This window comes from Onychostoma macrolepis, chromosome 24 (assembly GCF_012432095.1).
Source record: "Onychostoma macrolepis isolate SWU-2019 chromosome 24, ASM1243209v1, whole genome shotgun sequence".
In the NCBI taxonomy this organism is placed as follows: Eukaryota; Metazoa; Chordata; class Actinopteri; order Cypriniformes; family Cyprinidae; genus Onychostoma; species Onychostoma macrolepis.
Window position 1 is genome coordinate 16341263 of NC_081178.1, and position 19975 is coordinate 16361237.

The window sequence follows — 19975 nt, forward strand, 5'->3', positions numbered from 1 at the left end:
ATTGTCTAGTTCAGCCTTCGCAAGGAGGAACAACAGAACTTGCACCACGATCGATTAGTCAGGGCTGGCAAGAGCGAAGAAATTTCCCGGTAATGCTTTTTACCTCTTAAAATGCACGATAAACGTTTTATCTCATTAAAATCACACTTAAAGCTGTGAATTAATGATGCAGAGACTTGTCAAAGCAGATGCAGGTGTTGCGTTGTAGCCCCGCCCACCCCGGAAGATTTGGGTGTTTTTATTTTTAAGGTGACGTGGATTCGCTGTGCGCCGCTGCTGATCTCGACCTTTCGGCTGTTTCATCACCTAAAAGCAAAGACTGGATATCTTCTAATCCTAGCAATGTCCGGATATGATATTACACATACGGAATTGCTGTTGACTGGATTTTGAAAAGAAAGACGCGATTCTGAGGAATCCGAGGAAGCATCTGAAACAGGTCTGTTGCATTTCTCTGATGCGGAAGTATTTCAAGCATCTTAGCAGGCGAAGATGACTTATAGTGCTTTTAAATCAGAGTACAGACTGATTGATTTGTATCTCATTTGTTTATGTCTGAAAGATACTAGCTATATATATCTGTTTATTTGGTTTCTCAAAACTGATTTGAATTAAGCTGAAGACGTTGTAAAGATGGTTCTATTTTTGCTTTAGGAGACTCAACAAAATCTGATTTCAGTAGCATTTTATTTTACAGTGTCCTTGTTACATATGTTGTATGTACTTTCTTTAGTAATATCGGTTAATTATGCATAACAACTAAACCAAACTCCAACACTGTTGTTAATTTATGTTACTTAGTGCAGTAACAATTTATTTTAAGGTGTCCTTGTTACATGTACTTAATATTATAATAACAATAAATTATGCTTAATTACATAGAAGTAACCCTAAGCCAAACCATATAGTAAGCACATGTTGTAAATTAATATTACTCCGCACTTAAATGTATAATTACACTGTAATAAGGACACCTTAAAATAAAAGTGTAACCCAGGGCTTATGTAATAACACTGTAACAAGTTTCTCTAATATAAAGTGTAACTCTGATATAATGCTATATTTTTTTTACATTACTGTTCACTTATTTACCTGTATGTTTCACTTACAATAATTATTTTATTGTTATGTTGTTATATAAACGATTAAAATAGTAATCGTAAAAAGAAGTACAAAATAAAATGTATGTTTTATGCTAACATTTTGTTGTTTTATGCTTCTTTTTATGATTACCGTTTTAATCATTTATATAACAACATAACAATTACATAGTTATTGTAGGTGCTGCTGTGACAATTTTCTCTTAAAGGGATAGTTCTTTACAAAATAAAATCAGTTTTTTTTTTAACCCTGACATTTTCCAAAATGTTTGAATTTTTATAAATAAAATGTAGTCACTACATTTTATGAAGTCATAAATTATATATAAATAATAATAATAATTAGACATTTAAAATAGTTTAAATGTCCAAGTTGTACAAGTCTAACATATAGTATATTCACTATATATATATATATATATATATATATATATATATATATATATATGTGTGTGTGTGTGTGTGTGTGTGTGTGTGTGTGTGTGTGTGTGTGTGTGTGTGTGTGTGCGTGCAGATGCATCTCAATTAAGTAGTTTAAGTCTTTGGTTCTTTTAATTGTGATGATTTTGGCTCACATTTAACAAAAACCCACCAATTCACGATCTCAACAAATTAGAATATTTCATAAGACCAATAAAAACACATTTTTAGTGAATTGTTGGCCTTCTGGAAAGTATGTTCATTTACTGTATATGTACTCAATACTTGGTAGGGGCTCCTTTTGCTTTAATTACTGCCTCAATTCGGTGGCATGGAGGTGATCAGTTTGTGGCACTGCTGAGGTGGTATGGAAGCCCAGGTTTCTTTGACAGTGGCCTTCAGCTCATCTGCATTTGTTGGTCTCTTGTTTCTCATTTTCCTCTTGACAATACCCATAGATTCTCTATGGGGTTCAGGTCTGGTGAGTTTGCTGGCCAGTCAAGCACACCAACACCATGGTCATTTAACCAACTTCTGGTGCTTTTGGCAGTGTGGGCAGGTGCCAAATCTTGCTGGAAAATGAAATCAGCATCTTTAAAAAGCTGGTCAGCAGAAGGAAGCATGAAGTGCTCCAAAATTTCTTGGTAAACGGGTGCAGTGACTTTGGTTTTCAAAAAACACAATGGACCAACACCAGCAGATGACATTGCACCCCAAATCATCACAGACTGTGGAAACTTAACACTGGACTTCAAGCAACTTGAACTTTGAGCTTCTCCACCCTTCCTCCAGACTCTAGGACCTTGGTTTCCAAATGAAATACAAAACTTGCTCTCATCTGAAAAGAGGACTTTGGACCACTGGGCAACAGTCCAGTTCTTCTTCTCCTTAGCCCAGGTAAGACGCCTCTGACGTTGTCTGTGGTTCAGGAGTGGCTTAACAAGAGGAATACGACAACTGTAGCCAAATTCCTTGACACGTCTGTGTGTGGTGGCTCTTGATGCCTTGACCCCAGCCTCAGTCCATTCCTTGTGAAGTTCACCCAAATTCTTGAATCGATTTTGCTTGACAATCCTCATAAGGCTGCGCTTCTCTCGGTTGGTTGTGCATCTTTTTCTTCCACACTTTTTCCTTCCACTCAACTTTCTGTTAACATGCTTGGATACAGCACTCTGTGAACAGTCAGCTTCTTTGGCAATGAATGTTTGTGGCTTACCCTCCTTGTGAAGGGTGTCAATGATTGTCTTCTGGACAACTGTCAGATCAGCAGTCTTCCCCATGATTGTGTAGCCTAGTGAACCAAACTGAGAGACCATTTTGAAGGCTCAGGAAACCTTTGCAGGTGCTTTGAGTTGATTAGCTGATTGGCATGTCACCATATTCTAATTTGTTGAGATCGTGAATTGGTGGGTTTTTGTTACATGTGAGCCAAAATCATCACAATTAAAAGAACCAAAGACTTAAACTACTTCAGTCTGTGTGCATTGAATTGATTTAATACACGAGTTTCACAATTTGAGTTGAATTACTGAAATAAATGAACTTTTCCACGACATTCTAATTTATTGAGATGCACCTGTGTGTGTGTGTGTGTGTGTGTGTGTGTGTGTGTGTGTGTGTGTATATATGTTCATTCACAGATGCATCTCAATTAAGTAGTTTAAGTCTTTGGTTCTTTTAATTGTGATGATTTTGGCTCACATTTAACAAAAACCCACCAATTCACGATCTCAACAAATTAGAATATTTCATAAGACCAATAAAAACACATTTTTAGTGAATTGTTGGCCTTCTGGAAAGTATGTTCATTTACTGTATATGTACTCAATACTTGGTAGGGGCTCCTTTTGCTTTAATTACTGCCTCAATTCGGCGTGGCATGGAGGTGATCAGTTTGTGGCACTGCTGAGGTGGTATGGAAGCCCAGGTTTCTTTGACAGTGGCCTTCAGCTCATCTGCATTTTTGGTCTCTTGTTTCTCATTTTCCTCTTGACAATACCCATAGATTCTCTATGGGGTTCAGGTCTGGTGAGTTTGCTGGCCAGTCAAGCACACCAACACCATGGTCATTTAACCAACTTTTGGTGCTTTTGGCAGTGTGGGCAGGTGCCAAATCCTGCTGGAAAATGAAATCAGCATCTTTAAAAAGCTGGTCAGCAGAAGGAAGCATGAAGTGCTCCAAAATTTCTTGGTAAACGGGTGCAGTGACTTTGGTTTTCAAAAAACACAATGGACCAACACCAGCAGATGACATTGCACCCCAAATCATCACAGACTGTGGAAACTTAACACTGGACTTCAAGCAACTTGAACTTTGAGCTTCTCCACCCTTCCTCCAGACTCTAGGACCTTGGTTTCCAAATGAAATACAAAACTTGCTCTCATCTGAAAAGAGGACTTTGGACCACTGGGCAACAGTCCAGTTCTTCTTCTCCTTAGCCCAGGTAAGACGCCTCTGACGTTGTCTGTGGTTCAGGAGTGGCTTAACAAGAGGAATACGACAACTGTAGCCAAATTCCTTGACACGTCTGTGTGTGGTGGCTCTTGATGCCTTGACCCCAGCCTCAGTCCATTCCTTGTGAAGTTCACCCAAATTCTTGAATCGATTTTGCTTGACAATCCTCATAAGGCTGCGCTTCTCTCGGTTGGTTGTGCATCTTTTTCTTCCACACTTTTTCCTTCCACTCAACTTTCTGTTAACATGCTTGGATACAGCACTCTGTGAACAGCCAGCTTCTTCGGCAATGAATGTTTGTGGCTTACCCTCCTTGTGAAGGGTGTCAATGATTGTCTTCTGGACAACTGTCAGATCAGCAGTCTTCCCCATGATTGTGTAGCCTAGTGAACCAAACTGAGAGACCATTTTGAAGGCTCAGGAAACCTTTGCAGGTGCTTTGAGTTGATTAGCTGATTGGCATGTCACCATATTCTAATTTGTTGAGATAGTGAATTGGTGGGTTTTTGTTACATGTGAGCCAAAATCATCACAATTAAAAGAACCAAAGACTTAAACTACTTCAGTCTGTGTGCATTGAATTGATTTAATACACGAGTTTCACAATTTGAGTTGAATTACTGAAATAAATGAACTTTTCCACGACATTCTAATTTATTGAGATGCACCTGTGTGTGTGTGTGTGTGTGTGTGTGTGTGTGTGTGTGTGTGTGTATATATGTTCATTCACTTTTTTTTTTAAATCAAGGTTCAAATTTATATGAAGTCTAAAATCTTAAATTATTACATTTACAAAAGTGATTAAGAGAAAATGTTTATTTTAGATGCTGTGACCATTTATCTTAAAGGGATAGTTCATCCCAAAATGAAAAATCCTGATTGTGTTTTTTCAATATTTTTCAATATATTAAAATAGAAGCTCTAGATAAAGTCTAGCATGTCAGACCGCAGGACCTGTCAACCACTTAAAGTAATTATGTACATTTTTTGTTGTTGTTTGCATAGTTGCTGATCCCTTTTGCATTCTTGATTTACCCTCTGACAGGTGTTGTCATGACAGCAAGACTGGAGTGTTCAGGCCTGTGCGTCGCTGGTCGATCCATGAGGCTCTGTGTGCTGGTCCTGTGCTTGCTGCCTCACTTTGGCTGGGCAGTCAGTTACAAGCAAGGCGATCCGGTGATCCTGTACGTTAACAAAGTTGGTCCGTATCATAACCCCCAGGAAACCTATCACTATTACACCCTGCCAGTCTGTAGACCTAAAGAGGTGAGTGTGCACTGCACTATTCAGTGTTATCTGGATCTTTTAGTGTGCTTGCTTTATTACCTTATGGTGCTATACAAGTTGTTATGATTAACTATCATATTGACATGTTTGCAGGTCCGTCATAAAGCCTTGAGTCTGGGAGAGGTGTTGGATGGAGACCGCATGGCTGAATCTCTTTACAACATTCACTTCAAGGAAAACACTGAGAGACAGACGCTATGCAAGCTCACTCTCTCCGAGAAAGAGGTAGCAATTCAATCTTATTTGCAAAAATTGCAAAGATGTTTGGGATTTGATTTTGCTCATGTGTACATTGTAGTCCGTTCATTTGTGCAGTTGGAATGGGAAAAGATGAGCAAAATGAACTGTTTGCATTTATGACAAGGATTCTCCATCCTGCTCCAGCTCTAATCAAACATGGTTGAACCAGCTAGTCAAGGTTTTCAGGTTCATTAGAGAATGATGGTGAAGGGTGTGTTAAAGGGCTGGATCTAAACTCTGTAGGAAGCAAGATTTCCTCAGGCAGGATTTAGCACATTTTCATGTCATGAAAGAGGAAACGGCAGAGACTTAGGGGAATGGAATTCTTTCAGATGTCTCATATTTTATTCATTTTTTTAAACTACAGGTGGATCAGTTGCGAGAGGCAATCGAGGAGCTGTATTACTTTGAGTTTGTCCTAGATGACATTCCCATCTGGGGTTTTGTGGGATACATGGAAGAGAGTGGATTCCTGCCTCACAGCCACAAGGTCTTTTTCTATGTTTCTGTCAGTCACACAAAATTGTTTAGACACTTTGGCACAAATATAAATATGTGAATTTCATTACGTTAGAGAAGAATATATCAAAACAAGTGGTGTTTTACCAAAAACGTTGTTAGTTTTAAATATGTAGATGCATACATTTTTGTAGACTAATGTTCAGAAGTTTGATGTCAGTAAGATTTGTTTTTGTTTTTGAATTATTACATTTATTCAGCAAGGATGCATTAAATTGATGAAAAGTGTCAGTAAAGGCATTAATAATGTTACAAAAATGTTCAATTCTGTTCTTTAGAACTTTCTGCTCATACAAGAATCTTGTTATTAAAACAATTATCACAGTCTCCACAAAAATATTAGGCAGCACAGCTATTTTCAACATTGATAATAATAAATGTTTCTCGAGCAGCAAATCAGCATATTAGCATGATTTCTGAAGGATCATGTGACACTGAACGCTGGAGTAATGGCTGCTGAAAATTCAACTTTGCATTACAGGAATAAACATTTCAAGTAAAAACATATTAAAATAGAAAGCAATTAGTTTAAATTGCAATAATATTTCACAATATTACTGTTATAATGTATTTTTGATCAAATAAATCTTGTTAGGCATAAGAGATTTTATTCAAAAGCAGTAAAAAAAAAATAAACTTTTGAATAGTAGTGTGTATTAGAGTTTATAAAATATTAAATGTGTACAAGTGTCCGAGATCTTTTTGGGGCTGCTGTGTGCTATTTTGATATTTGCTAATTTATTGAATAAATCATCATGATTCATCCCAGTGTTATTTTAGTATCAATCAGACACTATTATAGGTTTGTTAGGTTTATTGAATTAATTAATAAAAAAGTATGTGTGTGTGTATATGTAAGGGATAATCAATGGCTAGCTGTGCATTAAACGATTTGAATGCACGACGTGGAGGCGAAGAACCACCCGAGGCACAGCGTTTAATGCACAGCTAGCCGTTGATTATCCCGTTTATACCATGGTCATTTGCCAGCATTCACATATTAAAGATGTTAATAATATTTGCGCTGCAATATTTGACCGGAACGATAAAAATGATGGTTATTTTCGTCTGTATTACTATTAAACTGTCACTGTATGTTACTATGGTTACCAATGTTTATAGGAAGCGCATTAATATAGAACGTGATTAAACTGACCTGGAACTACCTGTGCAGTTCAACAAATTTAAATCAACACCTGCCAGCCAATCAGAATCGAGTATTCAGACAGACCATGGCATAAATATAAATATAAATATGTATATATATATATATATATATATATATATATATATATGTTTGTTAAAGTTTTAGTATTTTGTGTTTTTAACTTTTATTAAGTTTCTTTTTAAAATATGTGTACATAGTTTTTACTATTTTTATTTCAGTTTTAGAGTTATTCATTTTAGTACATCAAGTTAAACTAAATGAGAATGAGAAATGTTTCCTTGGGAACTAGCTAAATTGGGATAAGTTTTAAGGGTTTTTTTATATTTTATTTTATTTCAAGTAACAAAAAATGTTTTTTATGGTTTTAGTTAACTGTAATAACCCTGTTTTATTCACTATTTTTGTACAACAGGTTGGGTTGTGGACACACTTGGACTTCAATATAGAGTACAACGGTGACTCTGTGATCTTCGCCAATGTATCCGTGAAGGACGTGAAGCCGGAGCCATTGGAGGAAGGCGGGGGAGGGGCAGGCCATGGTGTCAGCAGCGGTGGTCTGACGGTCACTCACACCTACAGCGTGCGCTGGTTTGAGAGTACTTTGCCCCATTCACGCAGGGCGGAGCGCCTTAGAGACTATTCCTTCTTTCCTAAGACTCTGGAGATCCACTGGCTGTCCATCATCAACTCTCTAGTGCTGGTGGTGCTGCTGCTGGGCTTCGTCATCATCATCCTCATGAGGGTGCTGAAGAATGACTTCGCCAGGTGAGGGTGTATCTGACGTCACGTTTTTGATAGTAATTTAGTTTCCAAACAGGTCGCTTGAACACATGGGTATTTACAAGTTGTTATTTTGCTTGGCATCCGTAAACAGCCTGTTAAGGCTGTTCACACCAAATGCGATATCTATAAATTGTAATTCTATGAGAATAGGGATGTCCACATTACAAGCAGTAAAGATAACGACATAGAGGAACGATAAAATGGGAATCACTTTCAGAACAGTTTTTTCCAGCTGATGAACAAGAAAAACATTGACAGTTAAACAGGATCCACTGGATTTGAGCAACAAAAAGTTTGTGTGGGTGCTGATATAGTTATTGTTATTGGTGGAAATGTTTAACTAACTCTTAACTCTCTAATTAATATTAATGAATGTAACTTATTATTGAACATTGTCTTTTATCATATTGCTGTCGGTGTCGTTTTATTTAAGTGTCAATTAAAGTGCCTCTCTTATGGGTTATGAAAGGTTCATATTTTGGTTTTGGGAGTCCCCAACAACAGGTTGACATGCATGCAAGGTCAAAAAACACTTTCATTTTCTTATAATATGCATTTATTTTTAACTTATTTGCTCAACAACTCCCAAACGATTCGCTCTACGATTCATTTTTCCAAACCCCTCCTTTGCATGACACTAATCTGCGGTGATTGGTCCGATTGGTCGATTTCATTTAAAGCAGAGTGCAGTGCTGCTTTGTGTACAGCCGTAACCAGGGAAACGGCTATTTTTAACGCTCCAAAAGCGGCAACAAGTGGGCGAGCAATATGCTAATGTTTAATTTTGACGTCAACATGAAACGGCTTAAGATTCATTTTAAAAACGACTCGTTTCGGTGATTCAGAGTCGACTCTTTCTTTTGAGAGACAATAACTTTATACACGGCACACTTTCAGATTTTAAACTTTGCGGGATATTTTCATTCACTTAGAGCTGTGTTAAAGGTATGAAAGGTAATTTTCAAAAATCCTTAATAGGGGCACTTTAAGAAACTGTTAAAGGTGGAATTGATGGCTCATCATGTATTCAATTTTTTTTTTTACATTGTAAACACATTGTGCTTAATTAAACTAATTTATAGTGAGTTAAATGTTACATGTGTATTACGCATTCAATTAGTAGCACATTAGATGCCCCGGGGAGTGTTGTTCCCTGAGCAACATGTGCACACAAACAAGTTTCCAGGAGATCTAATGAGGTTGAGTTAAGTCTTTAGTTGAATGAAATGTGCTGAGCTGAATTACATTTATTACATTGAGTAAATTCTCAAGCAGTTTTTCTAGAACACTACCGTTCGAAAGTTTATTTTTTTCATTGTTTTTGAAAGCAGTCTCTTATTCTCACAAAGGTTGCAATTATTTGATTAAAAATACAGTGAACAATAATTTTGTGAAATATTGTTATAATTTTAAATAACTTTACTATTTGAAGATGTTTACAGTGTAATTTCTATCTGTGATGGGAAAGCTGAATTTTTAGCAGCCATTATTCTAGTCACATTCTAATATGCTGATTTGGTGGTCAAGAAGCATTTCTTTGACTTCTTACTTATATTTTTATATTATTATCATCAAAAGTATTCATTTCTTTTTTTTAAATCTTACCGACTCCAAACTTTTGAATAGTTGTGTAACTGTTGCCTTTAATTGTTGTTTTGTTAATTTTGTTTAATTTCTTCTCATAATAAGTCATAGTCATAGTAAGTATTTTTTACAATAAATTATTATCCGATTAGGAGAAGAGGAGGGATCAGCACCCATTACACAGAAATCGTTAATGAACAACGGTCTGATCAAACACCGTCGCTGTATGTGTGTACAGGTATAACGTGGAGGAAGATGGCAGCTGTGATGACCTGGATCAGGGGGATAACGGATGGAAAATCATCCACACGGATGTCTTTCGCTTCCCGCCGTATAAGAGCCTCCTGTGTGCTGTACTAGGGGTCGGGGCGCAGTTTCTGACTCTGGCCACAGGTATGACATTATATATTAAAAATAAACACAAATTTTCACATGGGCAAACTATTTGAAGATTTGGGTTATTTGAATATTTCAGAATTGCATCTCCATTTTAAAACTTTACTAATACAAATGTTCAACTCTTAAATAATATAATGTAATACTACATAATAATGATTGTATTGTTAATCATATTATTAATGAAGTTGTAGTAATTTTAAATAATTTTACTTTTAATCATATTAAAGTGGTCATGAACTGAGAAATCAAAATGTCCTTGATCTTTTGACATGTAAGAGGTCATTGTACTATTAAAAACATCCTTTAAGTTTCAGAAGTCAAAACTCTCGCATTAGTCGTTAGTTGATATGTACTGAGTATTTATGCATTTATTCATAAGCGTCCAACTGTGAAGGATTTACTTCCGAGTCTACAATCTGCCACACCTATTCAAATGAAGTGGTCAGAAAAGGACAGAAAATAGCCTATTACTTCTAAATTATTATGTTTTGTTTTTTGGATGTAAAAATCTTAATAACTTTATAAGTGGACCTAAAAAAATAAAAAAGGAAGTTCATGACCCCTTTTAATAATAAAATCATATTTTATGTTGTTTTCTCTGTCACTACTTTTCTGTTATTTGTCACCCTTGACCACAAAACCAGTTGTAAGTCCTTAGCAACGCATTTTACTGATAAAAATTAAGTTTTGATATATTTACGGTAGGAAATTTTCAAAATATCTTCATGGAACATGTTCTTTACTTGATATCCTAATGATTCTCGGCATAAAAGAAAAATCAATAATTTTGACCCATAAAATATATTGTTGGCTATTGCTACAAATATACCCGTGCTACTTAAGACTGGTTTTGTGCTCCAGGGTCATATTTGTTTAGATGATCTTGCGATATTTTGTCTAAAACAATTGTAGCAATGAAGTGCTTAAATATTTGAACTGAGAGGGGGAAGTTGTTGAGAATTGGGATGAAAATGAGAAGAGAGTTGCAGATAGGAAGAACGTGACCTTCAGGTAACACACTGACCTTCTGGATCCTCTTTCCTGCTTTCTTAAGGAATCATTGTCATGGCACTGCTGGGGATGTTTAATGTCCATCGTCATGGTGCCATAAACTCAGCAGCGATTGTATTGTACGCTCTGACCAGCTGTGTGTCAGGTTACTGTTCCTGCAGCTTCTACACACAGATTCAGGGCCAGCGCTGGGTCTGGAATATTATCCTCACCTCTGCGCTCTTCTCTGGTGAGACACAACAGCCTTCTGCATCTGTTCATATAGATAGAATGGGGTACTGAATTTTTTCATTTCTGGAGTATTTTAATTTTAAAGGTTAATCTCTTACCTGACTCATTGTACATACTGTACAGCATGCTAGTATTTTATTGAAAATACAGCCTGTCATAATTACGTTTTCGAAAGTAGAAGTAACTGACTTTTTGCCCACTCACTGCTGCTCTTTGTCTTTCTCGTTTCTCTCTCTCTCTCTCTCTCTGATGCGTTTAGCTCCTCTCTTTTTCACCTGGAGTGTGGTGAACTCTGTTCACTGGTGGAGTGGATCGACTCAGGCCCTGCCTGCCACCACCGTGCTTCTGCTGCTTGGTGCCTGGGTGCTGGTGGGGTTCCCTCTCACCGTTATTGGTGGAATTGTTGGAAAGAACAGAGCAGGCAACTTCCAGGCTCCGTGTCGCACGCGTAACATACCTCGCCAGATCCCCCAGCAGCCCTGGTACAAACACATGGCTGTGCACATGGCCATCGGAGGCTTCCTGCCTTTCAGGTAAGAGCTGTGAATCTCTGCAGAAGGTTTCCAGACAATGGAATCTTTTCTTTAATAAATCAGTCCAAAAAAATCTCTCTTAAAGTGTGTGTGTGTGTTTTAAGGATTGAAAACACTATATACTGTATTACATTATGTAAAAAAAAAACATTAATATATATAATATAGTTTTATATTTAATAGAATTTATTATATATGAACTTTTGAAAAATTATATTGTTTTCTTACATAAGATACATATTTTAAATTTCTATATTATATTAAAATATATATATACACACAGTATGTATGTATATAATAGAAAATAAGACATTTTTAAAATATGTAAGAAAGCGTATTAAATTTAAAATATATTTTATATATACCATTATGTATGTGTGTGTATGTATATATATATATATATATATATATATATATATATATATATATATATATAATATAATTTTTAACCATATGCATTATATATTAAATATTATGTTAATATTAATATATAATTAATATCATAAAATAATATTAATTATATATTATACGTTTTTTAAAACATGCAAGTAAATATATATTTTAAAGGTTTTTCATATATAATTATACATTTAATATAAATAATAAATATTTCAACATAATATTACATGAGAAAACATTTTTTATAAATTATGTAAGAGACTTACAATAATATATGTTGAAAAATGTGTCAGTGTGTATTATATTATATTATATTAATCCCGCTTCTGTTGTATGCTGTTATATATAATCTATTGTTTAAAAATATTTTTATAATAGAAATACAGTCAAACCAAAATTTATCCAGACACCTTCAACATTTTTTTACATTATCACAGTTTTTTCGCTATAGTTTAGAAAATTGTAATAAAATAAGACAAGAACTCCGAGTTAAACTGTGTCAGAACAAATTCATCTTGATAATGTCAGATAACTTTGATAGAAAGGTATGTAATGGATTACAATGGACCAAAAATTATTCAGCTATTAAATTTAAGTACACAATTAGATTCAACCAATTACCAAGCAATGCTTAATTTTGTTCAGGCTGTGGTGTAAAAAGGTCGCATTAGCAATTAAAGAAAAAAACACTTAAGCAAAACATGTTTTTTTTTTTAATCAATTTTACTGGTAGTCCATTGTATGAAGAATTTTGGGGTATAATATGTCAGTTTACTTTATTTTGCTATCCTCACTTACATAAATGAACTATAGTGTCCTGCACCCACTAGTAAAAAAAAACATAAAAAATTATATCTGAATAATTCTTGGTTTGATTTTATATAAATATAAAAAATCTTTTTTTATATTATATTACTCACTCTTTCTTTCACATCTGTTTTTTCCGCTTGACTTTGCAGTGCCATCTCAGTAGAACTGTACTACATCTTTGCCACCGCGTGGGGTCGTGAACACTACACACTCTACGGCATTCTGTTGTGCGTGTTTGCCATCCTGCTCTCGGTGGGCGCCTGCATCTCTGTGGCCCTCACCTACTTCCTGCTCTCAGGCGAGGACTACCGCTGGTGGTGGAGAAGTGTACTTAGCACCGGCTCCACTGGCATCTTTATATTTGTTTACTCACTCTTCTACTACCACAATCGCTCCAACATGAGCGGCCTTGTACAGAGCGTCGAATTCTTCGGATATTCTTTGCTCACTGCATTTGTTTTCTCGCTCATGCTGGGAACGGTCTCCTTCTGGGCTTCTTTGGCTTTTATTCGTTACATCTACCGTAGCCTTAAAATGGACTGAGTTTGTTTCCCCTCAAGTTTCCTCACATGGGGAAGAGACTCATGGACCAGGTCCTCAAGGAGCCCTGCATGAGCAGGTTTTGTGTTGCTGAAGTATATTAAACTATCAAAACTATTGATGCCAATCTTTAAAGGAATAGGGAACAGACAATGTGACTGACTAAAGACTAATTTAATTATTTTGCTCACCAACACCCTGATACTTAATTCACATAGATATATAGTTGCTAGATTATATATGCACATCAAATACAGATGTATTTGAGAGTCATTTTGGATCGTTTGTGCTGAATGGAACGGCTTTTCATACTTCAAATGTTGCTTACCAAGTATCCAAGACTTGAAAGTTCCATCTTGGATTTTGTTTATGTAGTGAATATGACTAAAATTATTAAATGTCAGTTTCAAAACATAAGGGGAAAGAATCAGAGGCCTTCATACTTATGTTTCATAAGACCTTTGAGGATATGAAGCACTTATATGTACTGTAGGTGGGTTTACATGATGATTACAGGTGGATGTTGGTTATATGGAAGGATATTATAATCTTTGAGGTAAAGAGATGTGTCATATTGTTTTCAGAGTGTGCAGTATACACATTTTGACCAAAAGAGTAGTTTTGGAGGGAAGGTTTAACACGAGCAAACTGAAGAAATGAAGAATTATGGAAGCAATACCATGCTCTAAAGTCGCCATCAACTGTGATCTGTTGCAATGTAAATATACTGTTTTCAATAAAGTCACTTTTATTACGGTAAGAGAAATAAATGTGGGTAAAATGCAACGACGGTGGTGTCTATTGAAAATGGCTGTGTGAATTGATTTCAAGCTCACTCTCAGAAATGTCTTGCCCTTCTGACGTACGTTCTTACACACTATTGTTAAAAAGTTTAATGTTTTTGAAAGTCTCTTTAACCACGGCTCTATTTATTTGATCAAAAATACAGTGGAAAGTAACAAACTGTACCCACTATAATATCAATATAACATTGAGCAATATAACCAAACATATCTCTCTATAACCACAGACATATCTCTTGATTTCTTGAACGCAATGGCCAATCAGAGGCATTTAAGTTAGTATCCACTCAATGATCGAAACGCCAGAGATTTTTTATTACGGAGTTCTGTATGCTCATGAATCCTCTCTTTAATTGTAACCGTCACGATGTAAAGAAGAAATTCAGCATGCAGTGGAGACAACTTCATCGTCAGATCGCCATGAATTTATTAAAGTGGTGTCAGCTTTTTAATCATGAAGGGAGCACTCTTCGTGAGCATTCTTGCCTATATGTAAACAATAAAGAATTTCAATGTTTTGTTCATGCTGCTAAAAGGGCCAACGACCACATACACGTCGCAAAGTTTTGAGAGTGACATCCGCATATAAATGTGGGATTCACCCCCAAAATTGCAATCTATGGAACAAAAATATCCCTGCGTTCCATTCGGAAGGGCTCACCCCATGCCTCAACCCCTTCAAAGGGTTTACCCTCCGGAGTGAGAGCTTCGAAGTGTTGAAGGGTGTAGGGGACCAAACTGTTTTTTGAAGTGCCCTTCTGCATCATCACATGGAGACGCCATGGGTGGGATTTTGATAGTGCAGCCTGCAGGTCCAACTCATGATCATTACTGCAGAGACTCGGGACTCCAAATTACATCATCGGTACAAGATGACAGTGGCCATGTGTGGGATATTTCGGCTTTACTTTTCTATAGTAATGTCACCATCTTCAGGCTGTGTGCCAAACTAGATGTGCATTAAGGATAGAGCACCCTCGCTAACTTCAAAAGCAACTTCTGTTTTGATTCTGCAAATGCCATAAAACTCATGTTTATTTTTAAATTTGTGGTAACTGGTAAAGCTCAATTATTAACAAGAAAAACTATTAGGAATAGCATACTATAAATTAGTTGGTCATGTGACAACATTCACCTCAGGAAAGAGAGTGAGGAAGTGGCGAACATTAAAAAGCATGGTTAAAAAAAAAAAAAAAAGACTCGAGTTAAACTTCAGATAAAATTTATTGCTCAACAGGGTCAAAACAGTTTTTGGGTGGGCATGAGTACTTTGCAAGCACAAGCCTAAATGAGTGGCATTTACAATACATTGTTCCATTAGTCTAGACCAGGTACAGAGAGCAAGAATTTTCTATAAGAAAACGCACAAAATGTAGCACAGATCACATACACAGAAGCGGTGAAACGCAGGAAAATTGATACACCGAACAAAACAGTGCAGTACAGACAACGTGCTCCCACACACATCAGATCTTGAGCAGTGCCTTGCATATATACAAATTCATGCAAGTCGAAAATCAACTTGTCCTGACTAAATCCAAAAAAAAAAAAAAAAAAGTAAACAAGCACCTGGAAGAGCAAAGGATCATGATATTAAATACTCTGTAAGGTACAATGAAGTTATAAAAATAGATCTGGGTATAAAACATGCTGAGAGTTTAAAAAAAAAAAAAGCCAAACTTTACAGAAATCAAAAATCTTGAGACATGTCTCATTTGACCCCAACTGGCAACCCATGGCATCACTGCCTAAAAATTATCCAACGGTTTGTTGCAAAAAACAAACCAAAAAAAAAAAAGAAAATAATTATTTACAAATACAGTAAACGCCCAGGCTGTGGGGCTGAACGTGAATATACACAAGCAGCCGAACTCACAGCAAAGTCATTCCTTTCGTTGTCCACTGGGCGACACTAGGCATGGATGCCATCGGAGTAGGGCTGCCGCCTTTGTTGGCCACATTGCTGCAATCATGGGCTTGCACGTAGCTAGCAGGGTTGGGGAACTCATAGTGCGTCACAGCTGGGGGCACAGGCCAGTTTCCCGGGGGTCTTGCGGTGGCCTGGGTAGGAGAGTGTTGTTGTGGGTAGCTGGGGTAGAAGGGCGTTTGTGGAGGACTCCTCTTGAACATAGGCTCTCTCACCTGAGGGTTGCTGTAGGGGTCTTGGGTTGCTCGAGGGGTTTCAGTCTGAAACTAAGACAGAGAGAGAGAGATGGGGTGTTAGAATATGCTTTTGCTTTTTTTATTGAACGCACACCACAACAAAACATAGGTCATTTGTATCATCGTGCCTTTAAGACATTAACCAAACTACTGAAATGCCTCCTTTGTAGATGATAACTTGCTCTATGTCCACATTGATCAGTTCTGCTACCATCAAAACAGAACAAGCAACAACGTAGACACTTAAAACCGGTATGACTTGTGCTACAAAGACTTTTGTGGGGGAAAAAAATTAAATAATTTTGGTCCAGTGTTGTTTTGGATCCATCTGACCTTACTTGTATGGAGGGATGTAACATACAGCAAGTGTAACTTAGTTCATTATTGATCTTGCAAAACTTTAAAACGAAGCCAAATGTTTAAATTTATTTTAACCACTGCTTCTAACAGTTACTGTTCATTAACCAGAAGAGAAATATTCGTGGTTTAGCGTACCTTTAAAAAACAAAATTAAGAATTACAGCATGTTACACATATGCCAAGTTAAAAGCATAAATAAATGGAAAGCTTAAAATATTGCCATTTAATTTATTTTTAAAAAAAAAAAAACTTCCATTTAAAAATTAAACAATACTATTAATATTCCAAGTCTAAATTTGGACCAATTTATCCCAGTCACACATGATCCTTTACGAATCATTTTAATATGCTGATTTGGTGCTCAAACATTAATGTTGAAAAAGCTATCCAAATATGCACAATTAATGCATTTATTTTTAACTCATTAACAATGAATAAACATAGAATCTCAAATATGCATGCTTCCAAGTTTACCATATTTGATGCACTCTTGCATTGTAATCGTGACTTGTGAAAATCCCAAATTAAGTGTGAAATTTGATTTATCTAAACTATGACACTTGCTGTCGCCATTCAGAAATAGATGCATTTTTGTACTGCAATCATGACAAACTATTGTCACACCCTTAATAAAAACTTAAAACATCCTCCTAAAAATCATGTTTTGTGTTCCACAAAATAAATAAAAATCATACAGATGGAATTACATGGGTTGACATGAAACTAGACTCACCTGAGAATGAGGAGCTGGTGTGTTGGGTATGGCATTGACGACATACCTCTCCGTCATCCAACTACTGTCTCTTTGATGCCTCTTGAGTTTCATCCTACGGTTTTGAAACCATGTTTTCACCTTCAGAAAGAAAGGAGTTGGTCATTATGATGACAATCTACTAAAACTTCAACTATTTCAACATTCTCTTTATAAATCACAAACCTGTTTGTACGTTAGTCCCGTTGCTCCAGCAAGTGTCTTCATCTCTGCGGGTGTGAGGTATCTCTGGATATTGAATCGGTGGATCAGAGCATTCATCTGCTCCTCAGAAAAGGCAGCCCGGGTCTTGCGGGTCTGAGTTGGAGGTCGGGCTGGAGATGTGGTTAATGTAGGCAGCGGAGGCAAGGCTTCCACCCCCAGATTCAGACTCACTGGCTCCTCTTTTGCTACAGAGATGGAGTTTGAGATCTGCTCTCCACTATCAGGACTGCCACTGTCCGTCTCATAGTCCCCATCTCCCCAGGACTGAAGATTGAGGTCGGTCAGAGTGGTCCCCTCACGACTGCTGCCAGAGCTCCAGGAATCTACTCAAATGGAGGGGGAAAAAAAAGAATTTAAACAAACAAGAAAACATGGTAGACCAATACATTTGTAACAAAATTTGATGAAACATTAAAATGTGTTTATAAACCAGAACACCTCAGTGGCAGATTTATTGGCAATTTGGCATCTAAAAGAAAACCATTTATAAAAAAAAAAAAAAAAAAAAAAAACCAACTTCGGTAAACAGAAAGCTTAGTCAATTAGATTTATATAAAAGATAATAATTGTATAATCTATTAAGTTTGGGTATATTGAGTTTTGCTGCACAGGCAGCTAACTGAAAATATGAAAGCCCAATACAAAATTAAACCTTAAACTAATTAAAATAAAAGAACATTAAACAAAAAAGTTTGAGATAGTATTTATTTGGGCTATCCATGAAGCACACACAGAGAGAGAAAAAAATAAAAAGAATTCTCACCAGAAATCTCTACTAAAGCACACAACGGAACAGCGAGTAAAACGTTGAATTAAATGTGAAATTTAGAGGTATAAACTCAGAAAAGGTATTGTTCTAATACCATTTAAAATAAAATCATTTACATCTTTTCACAATCCTTTTTTTTTACTGTGAAACTAAAGTAGCTCCTTGGCTGGGGATCATTGGAGATTGAATTGATTTAATTAGCGAGGCTTTGGTGTGTCAGAGGACGGTTACCTGGCGTATGGGCCTCTGAATCACTGGGTGTATCGCTGCCGACCTGCTCCGCGTCTTTCGGCTTCAAATCGGGCTCAGTCTTATTGTAGGAAAGGAAGAGCCGCCCGTTCTGCGTGTGGCTCGGGTAGTGGCCGTAGGCGCTGCCGTTGCCGTTCTCCGGGCTCCAGGGCGGCGACTGCTGTGCGGTTTGAGCGGAGTAATAGGTCGCGGTGACCCCGCCGGAGTGAGTGTACGCGGCCTCGGTCCAGCCGAGATTCGGGTGGCCGTGCTCAGACACTTGCGGGTACACGAGCCCGTATGCATACGCATGATAAGACGGGTTGAAGTTGTAACTTACTGGCATCTTCCAATCCGCCATTCCGTCGTCAGATGAACGCAGAGTAGAAGTCAAATGTGCAGAGTTGGACCAATTAATGGCCTAGTAAACAACGCTCGACTACCCTCGAAAACGGATGACTGTAACAGCTCTCCTCCTCATAATACCGCAAACTGACCCCTTGACATGACCTGATGAAAAAGACGCCCGGAGAAACTAATTTATAAAGCCAGGTGAGCGGGCGTGGGTGGGGCGAAACTGCGACGAAATGCTCGGACCAATCAGGTGCAAGTTCTGAGAGGCGGCAGCCACACCCTCATGACACATTTACCTGGGCCACATTTATAGCTATTATACTTGCTTATATTCATGTAGCGTTTTAGGTTTTACATTTTTAACTACACTACTGTTTAGTCTACATATTAAGAAAATGACGCTGAAAATAAAATAAAAAAGTTACATTTTTATTCACAACTTTTTAAAAATGTATTAAAGAATGACGCTAAAATTAAATTAAAATTAAACTTTTGCTTTTATGTCTTAAACTTTTTCAAAGTGTATTTATTCCTGTTTTAACTAAAACAGAGAACTATTATTTTGAAATATTTATCATTCAGTTAAATTAGCATACTTTAGCACATTAAAACGGTAGGCTACATGAAATTTTTACTTGCGATTATATGTGCCCAACAAGTTATTTCATTTAACCCATGATTTTTTGATAATGCACCTGATTTTGGTGTTTGTTTCAGCATTTTAAGGCTACATTTTAGAAAATAATTAGTGCAGGCTTTATCTCTCTAGTACATTGTCTGTTTTAAATGTTCACCACAGTTTATTTCAGGGGAATTGCAAGCTCTCAATCATTTCTTTAGATT

General features: G+C 36.7%; 2 protein-coding genes across 2 annotated transcripts; one reads left to right on the forward strand and one right to left on the reverse strand.

Annotated features, from left to right (window-relative positions):
* The first annotated feature begins 20 nt into the window (after window positions 1–20).
* Window positions 21–14324, forward strand: tm9sf1 (transmembrane 9 superfamily member 1). Its single transcript, XM_058765871.1, has 10 exons — window positions 21–89; window positions 250–439; window positions 5021–5241; window positions 5356–5487; window positions 5870–5992; window positions 7602–7954; window positions 9795–9949; window positions 11010–11195; window positions 11457–11730; window positions 13089–14324. Exons 3-10 carry the CDS (start codon window positions 5029–5031, stop codon window positions 13480–13482), a joined length of 1830 nt encoding a protein of 609 aa, XP_058621854.1. The 5' UTR covers window positions 21–89; window positions 250–439; window positions 5021–5028; the 3' UTR covers window positions 13483–14324.
* Window positions 14325–15487: 1163 nt separating this feature from the next.
* On the reverse strand, window positions 15488–19310 carry nanog (nanog homeobox). The gene is made up of 4 exons (XM_058765460.1): window positions 18782–19310; window positions 17743–18104; window positions 17539–17658; window positions 15488–16475 (listed from the first exon to the last, which is right to left on the reverse strand). The coding sequence occupies exons 1-4, from the start codon at window positions 19137–19139 to the stop codon at window positions 16155–16157; spliced, it is 1161 nt and encodes a 386-aa protein (XP_058621443.1). The 5' UTR covers window positions 19140–19310; the 3' UTR covers window positions 15488–16154.
* Between the last annotated feature and the right edge of the window lie 665 nt (window positions 19311–19975).

What these genes read in the sequence shown, in the direction of transcription:
- tm9sf1 (XM_058765871.1), top strand. Translation starts at nt 5,029, where the DNA reads ATGACAGCAAGACTGGAGTGTTCAGGCCTGTGCGTCGCTGGTCGATCC. An exon ending in GTTTCTGACTCTGGCCACAG is followed by an intron (nt 9,950 to 11,009) that starts GTATGACATTAT and finishes TGCTTTCTTAAG; the next exon opens with GAATCATTGTCATGGCACTG. An exon ending in CACCTCTGCGCTCTTCTCTG is followed by an intron (nt 11,196 to 11,456) that starts GTGAGACACAAC and finishes TGATGCGTTTAG; the next exon opens with CTCCTCTCTTTTTCACCTGG.
- nanog (XM_058765460.1), bottom strand. Translation starts at nt 19,139, where the DNA reads ATGGCGGATTGGAAGATGCCAGTAAGTTACAACTTCAACCCGTCTTAT. An exon ending in CGGGACTAACGTACAAACAG is followed by an intron (nt 17,659 to 17,742) that starts GTTTGTGATTTA and finishes TTCTTTCTGAAG; the next exon opens with GTGAAAACATGGTTTCAAAA. An exon ending in CACCAGCTCCTCATTCTCAG is followed by an intron (nt 16,476 to 17,538) that starts GTGAGTCTAGTT and finishes TCTCTGTCTTAG; the next exon opens with TTTCAGACTGAAACCCCTCG.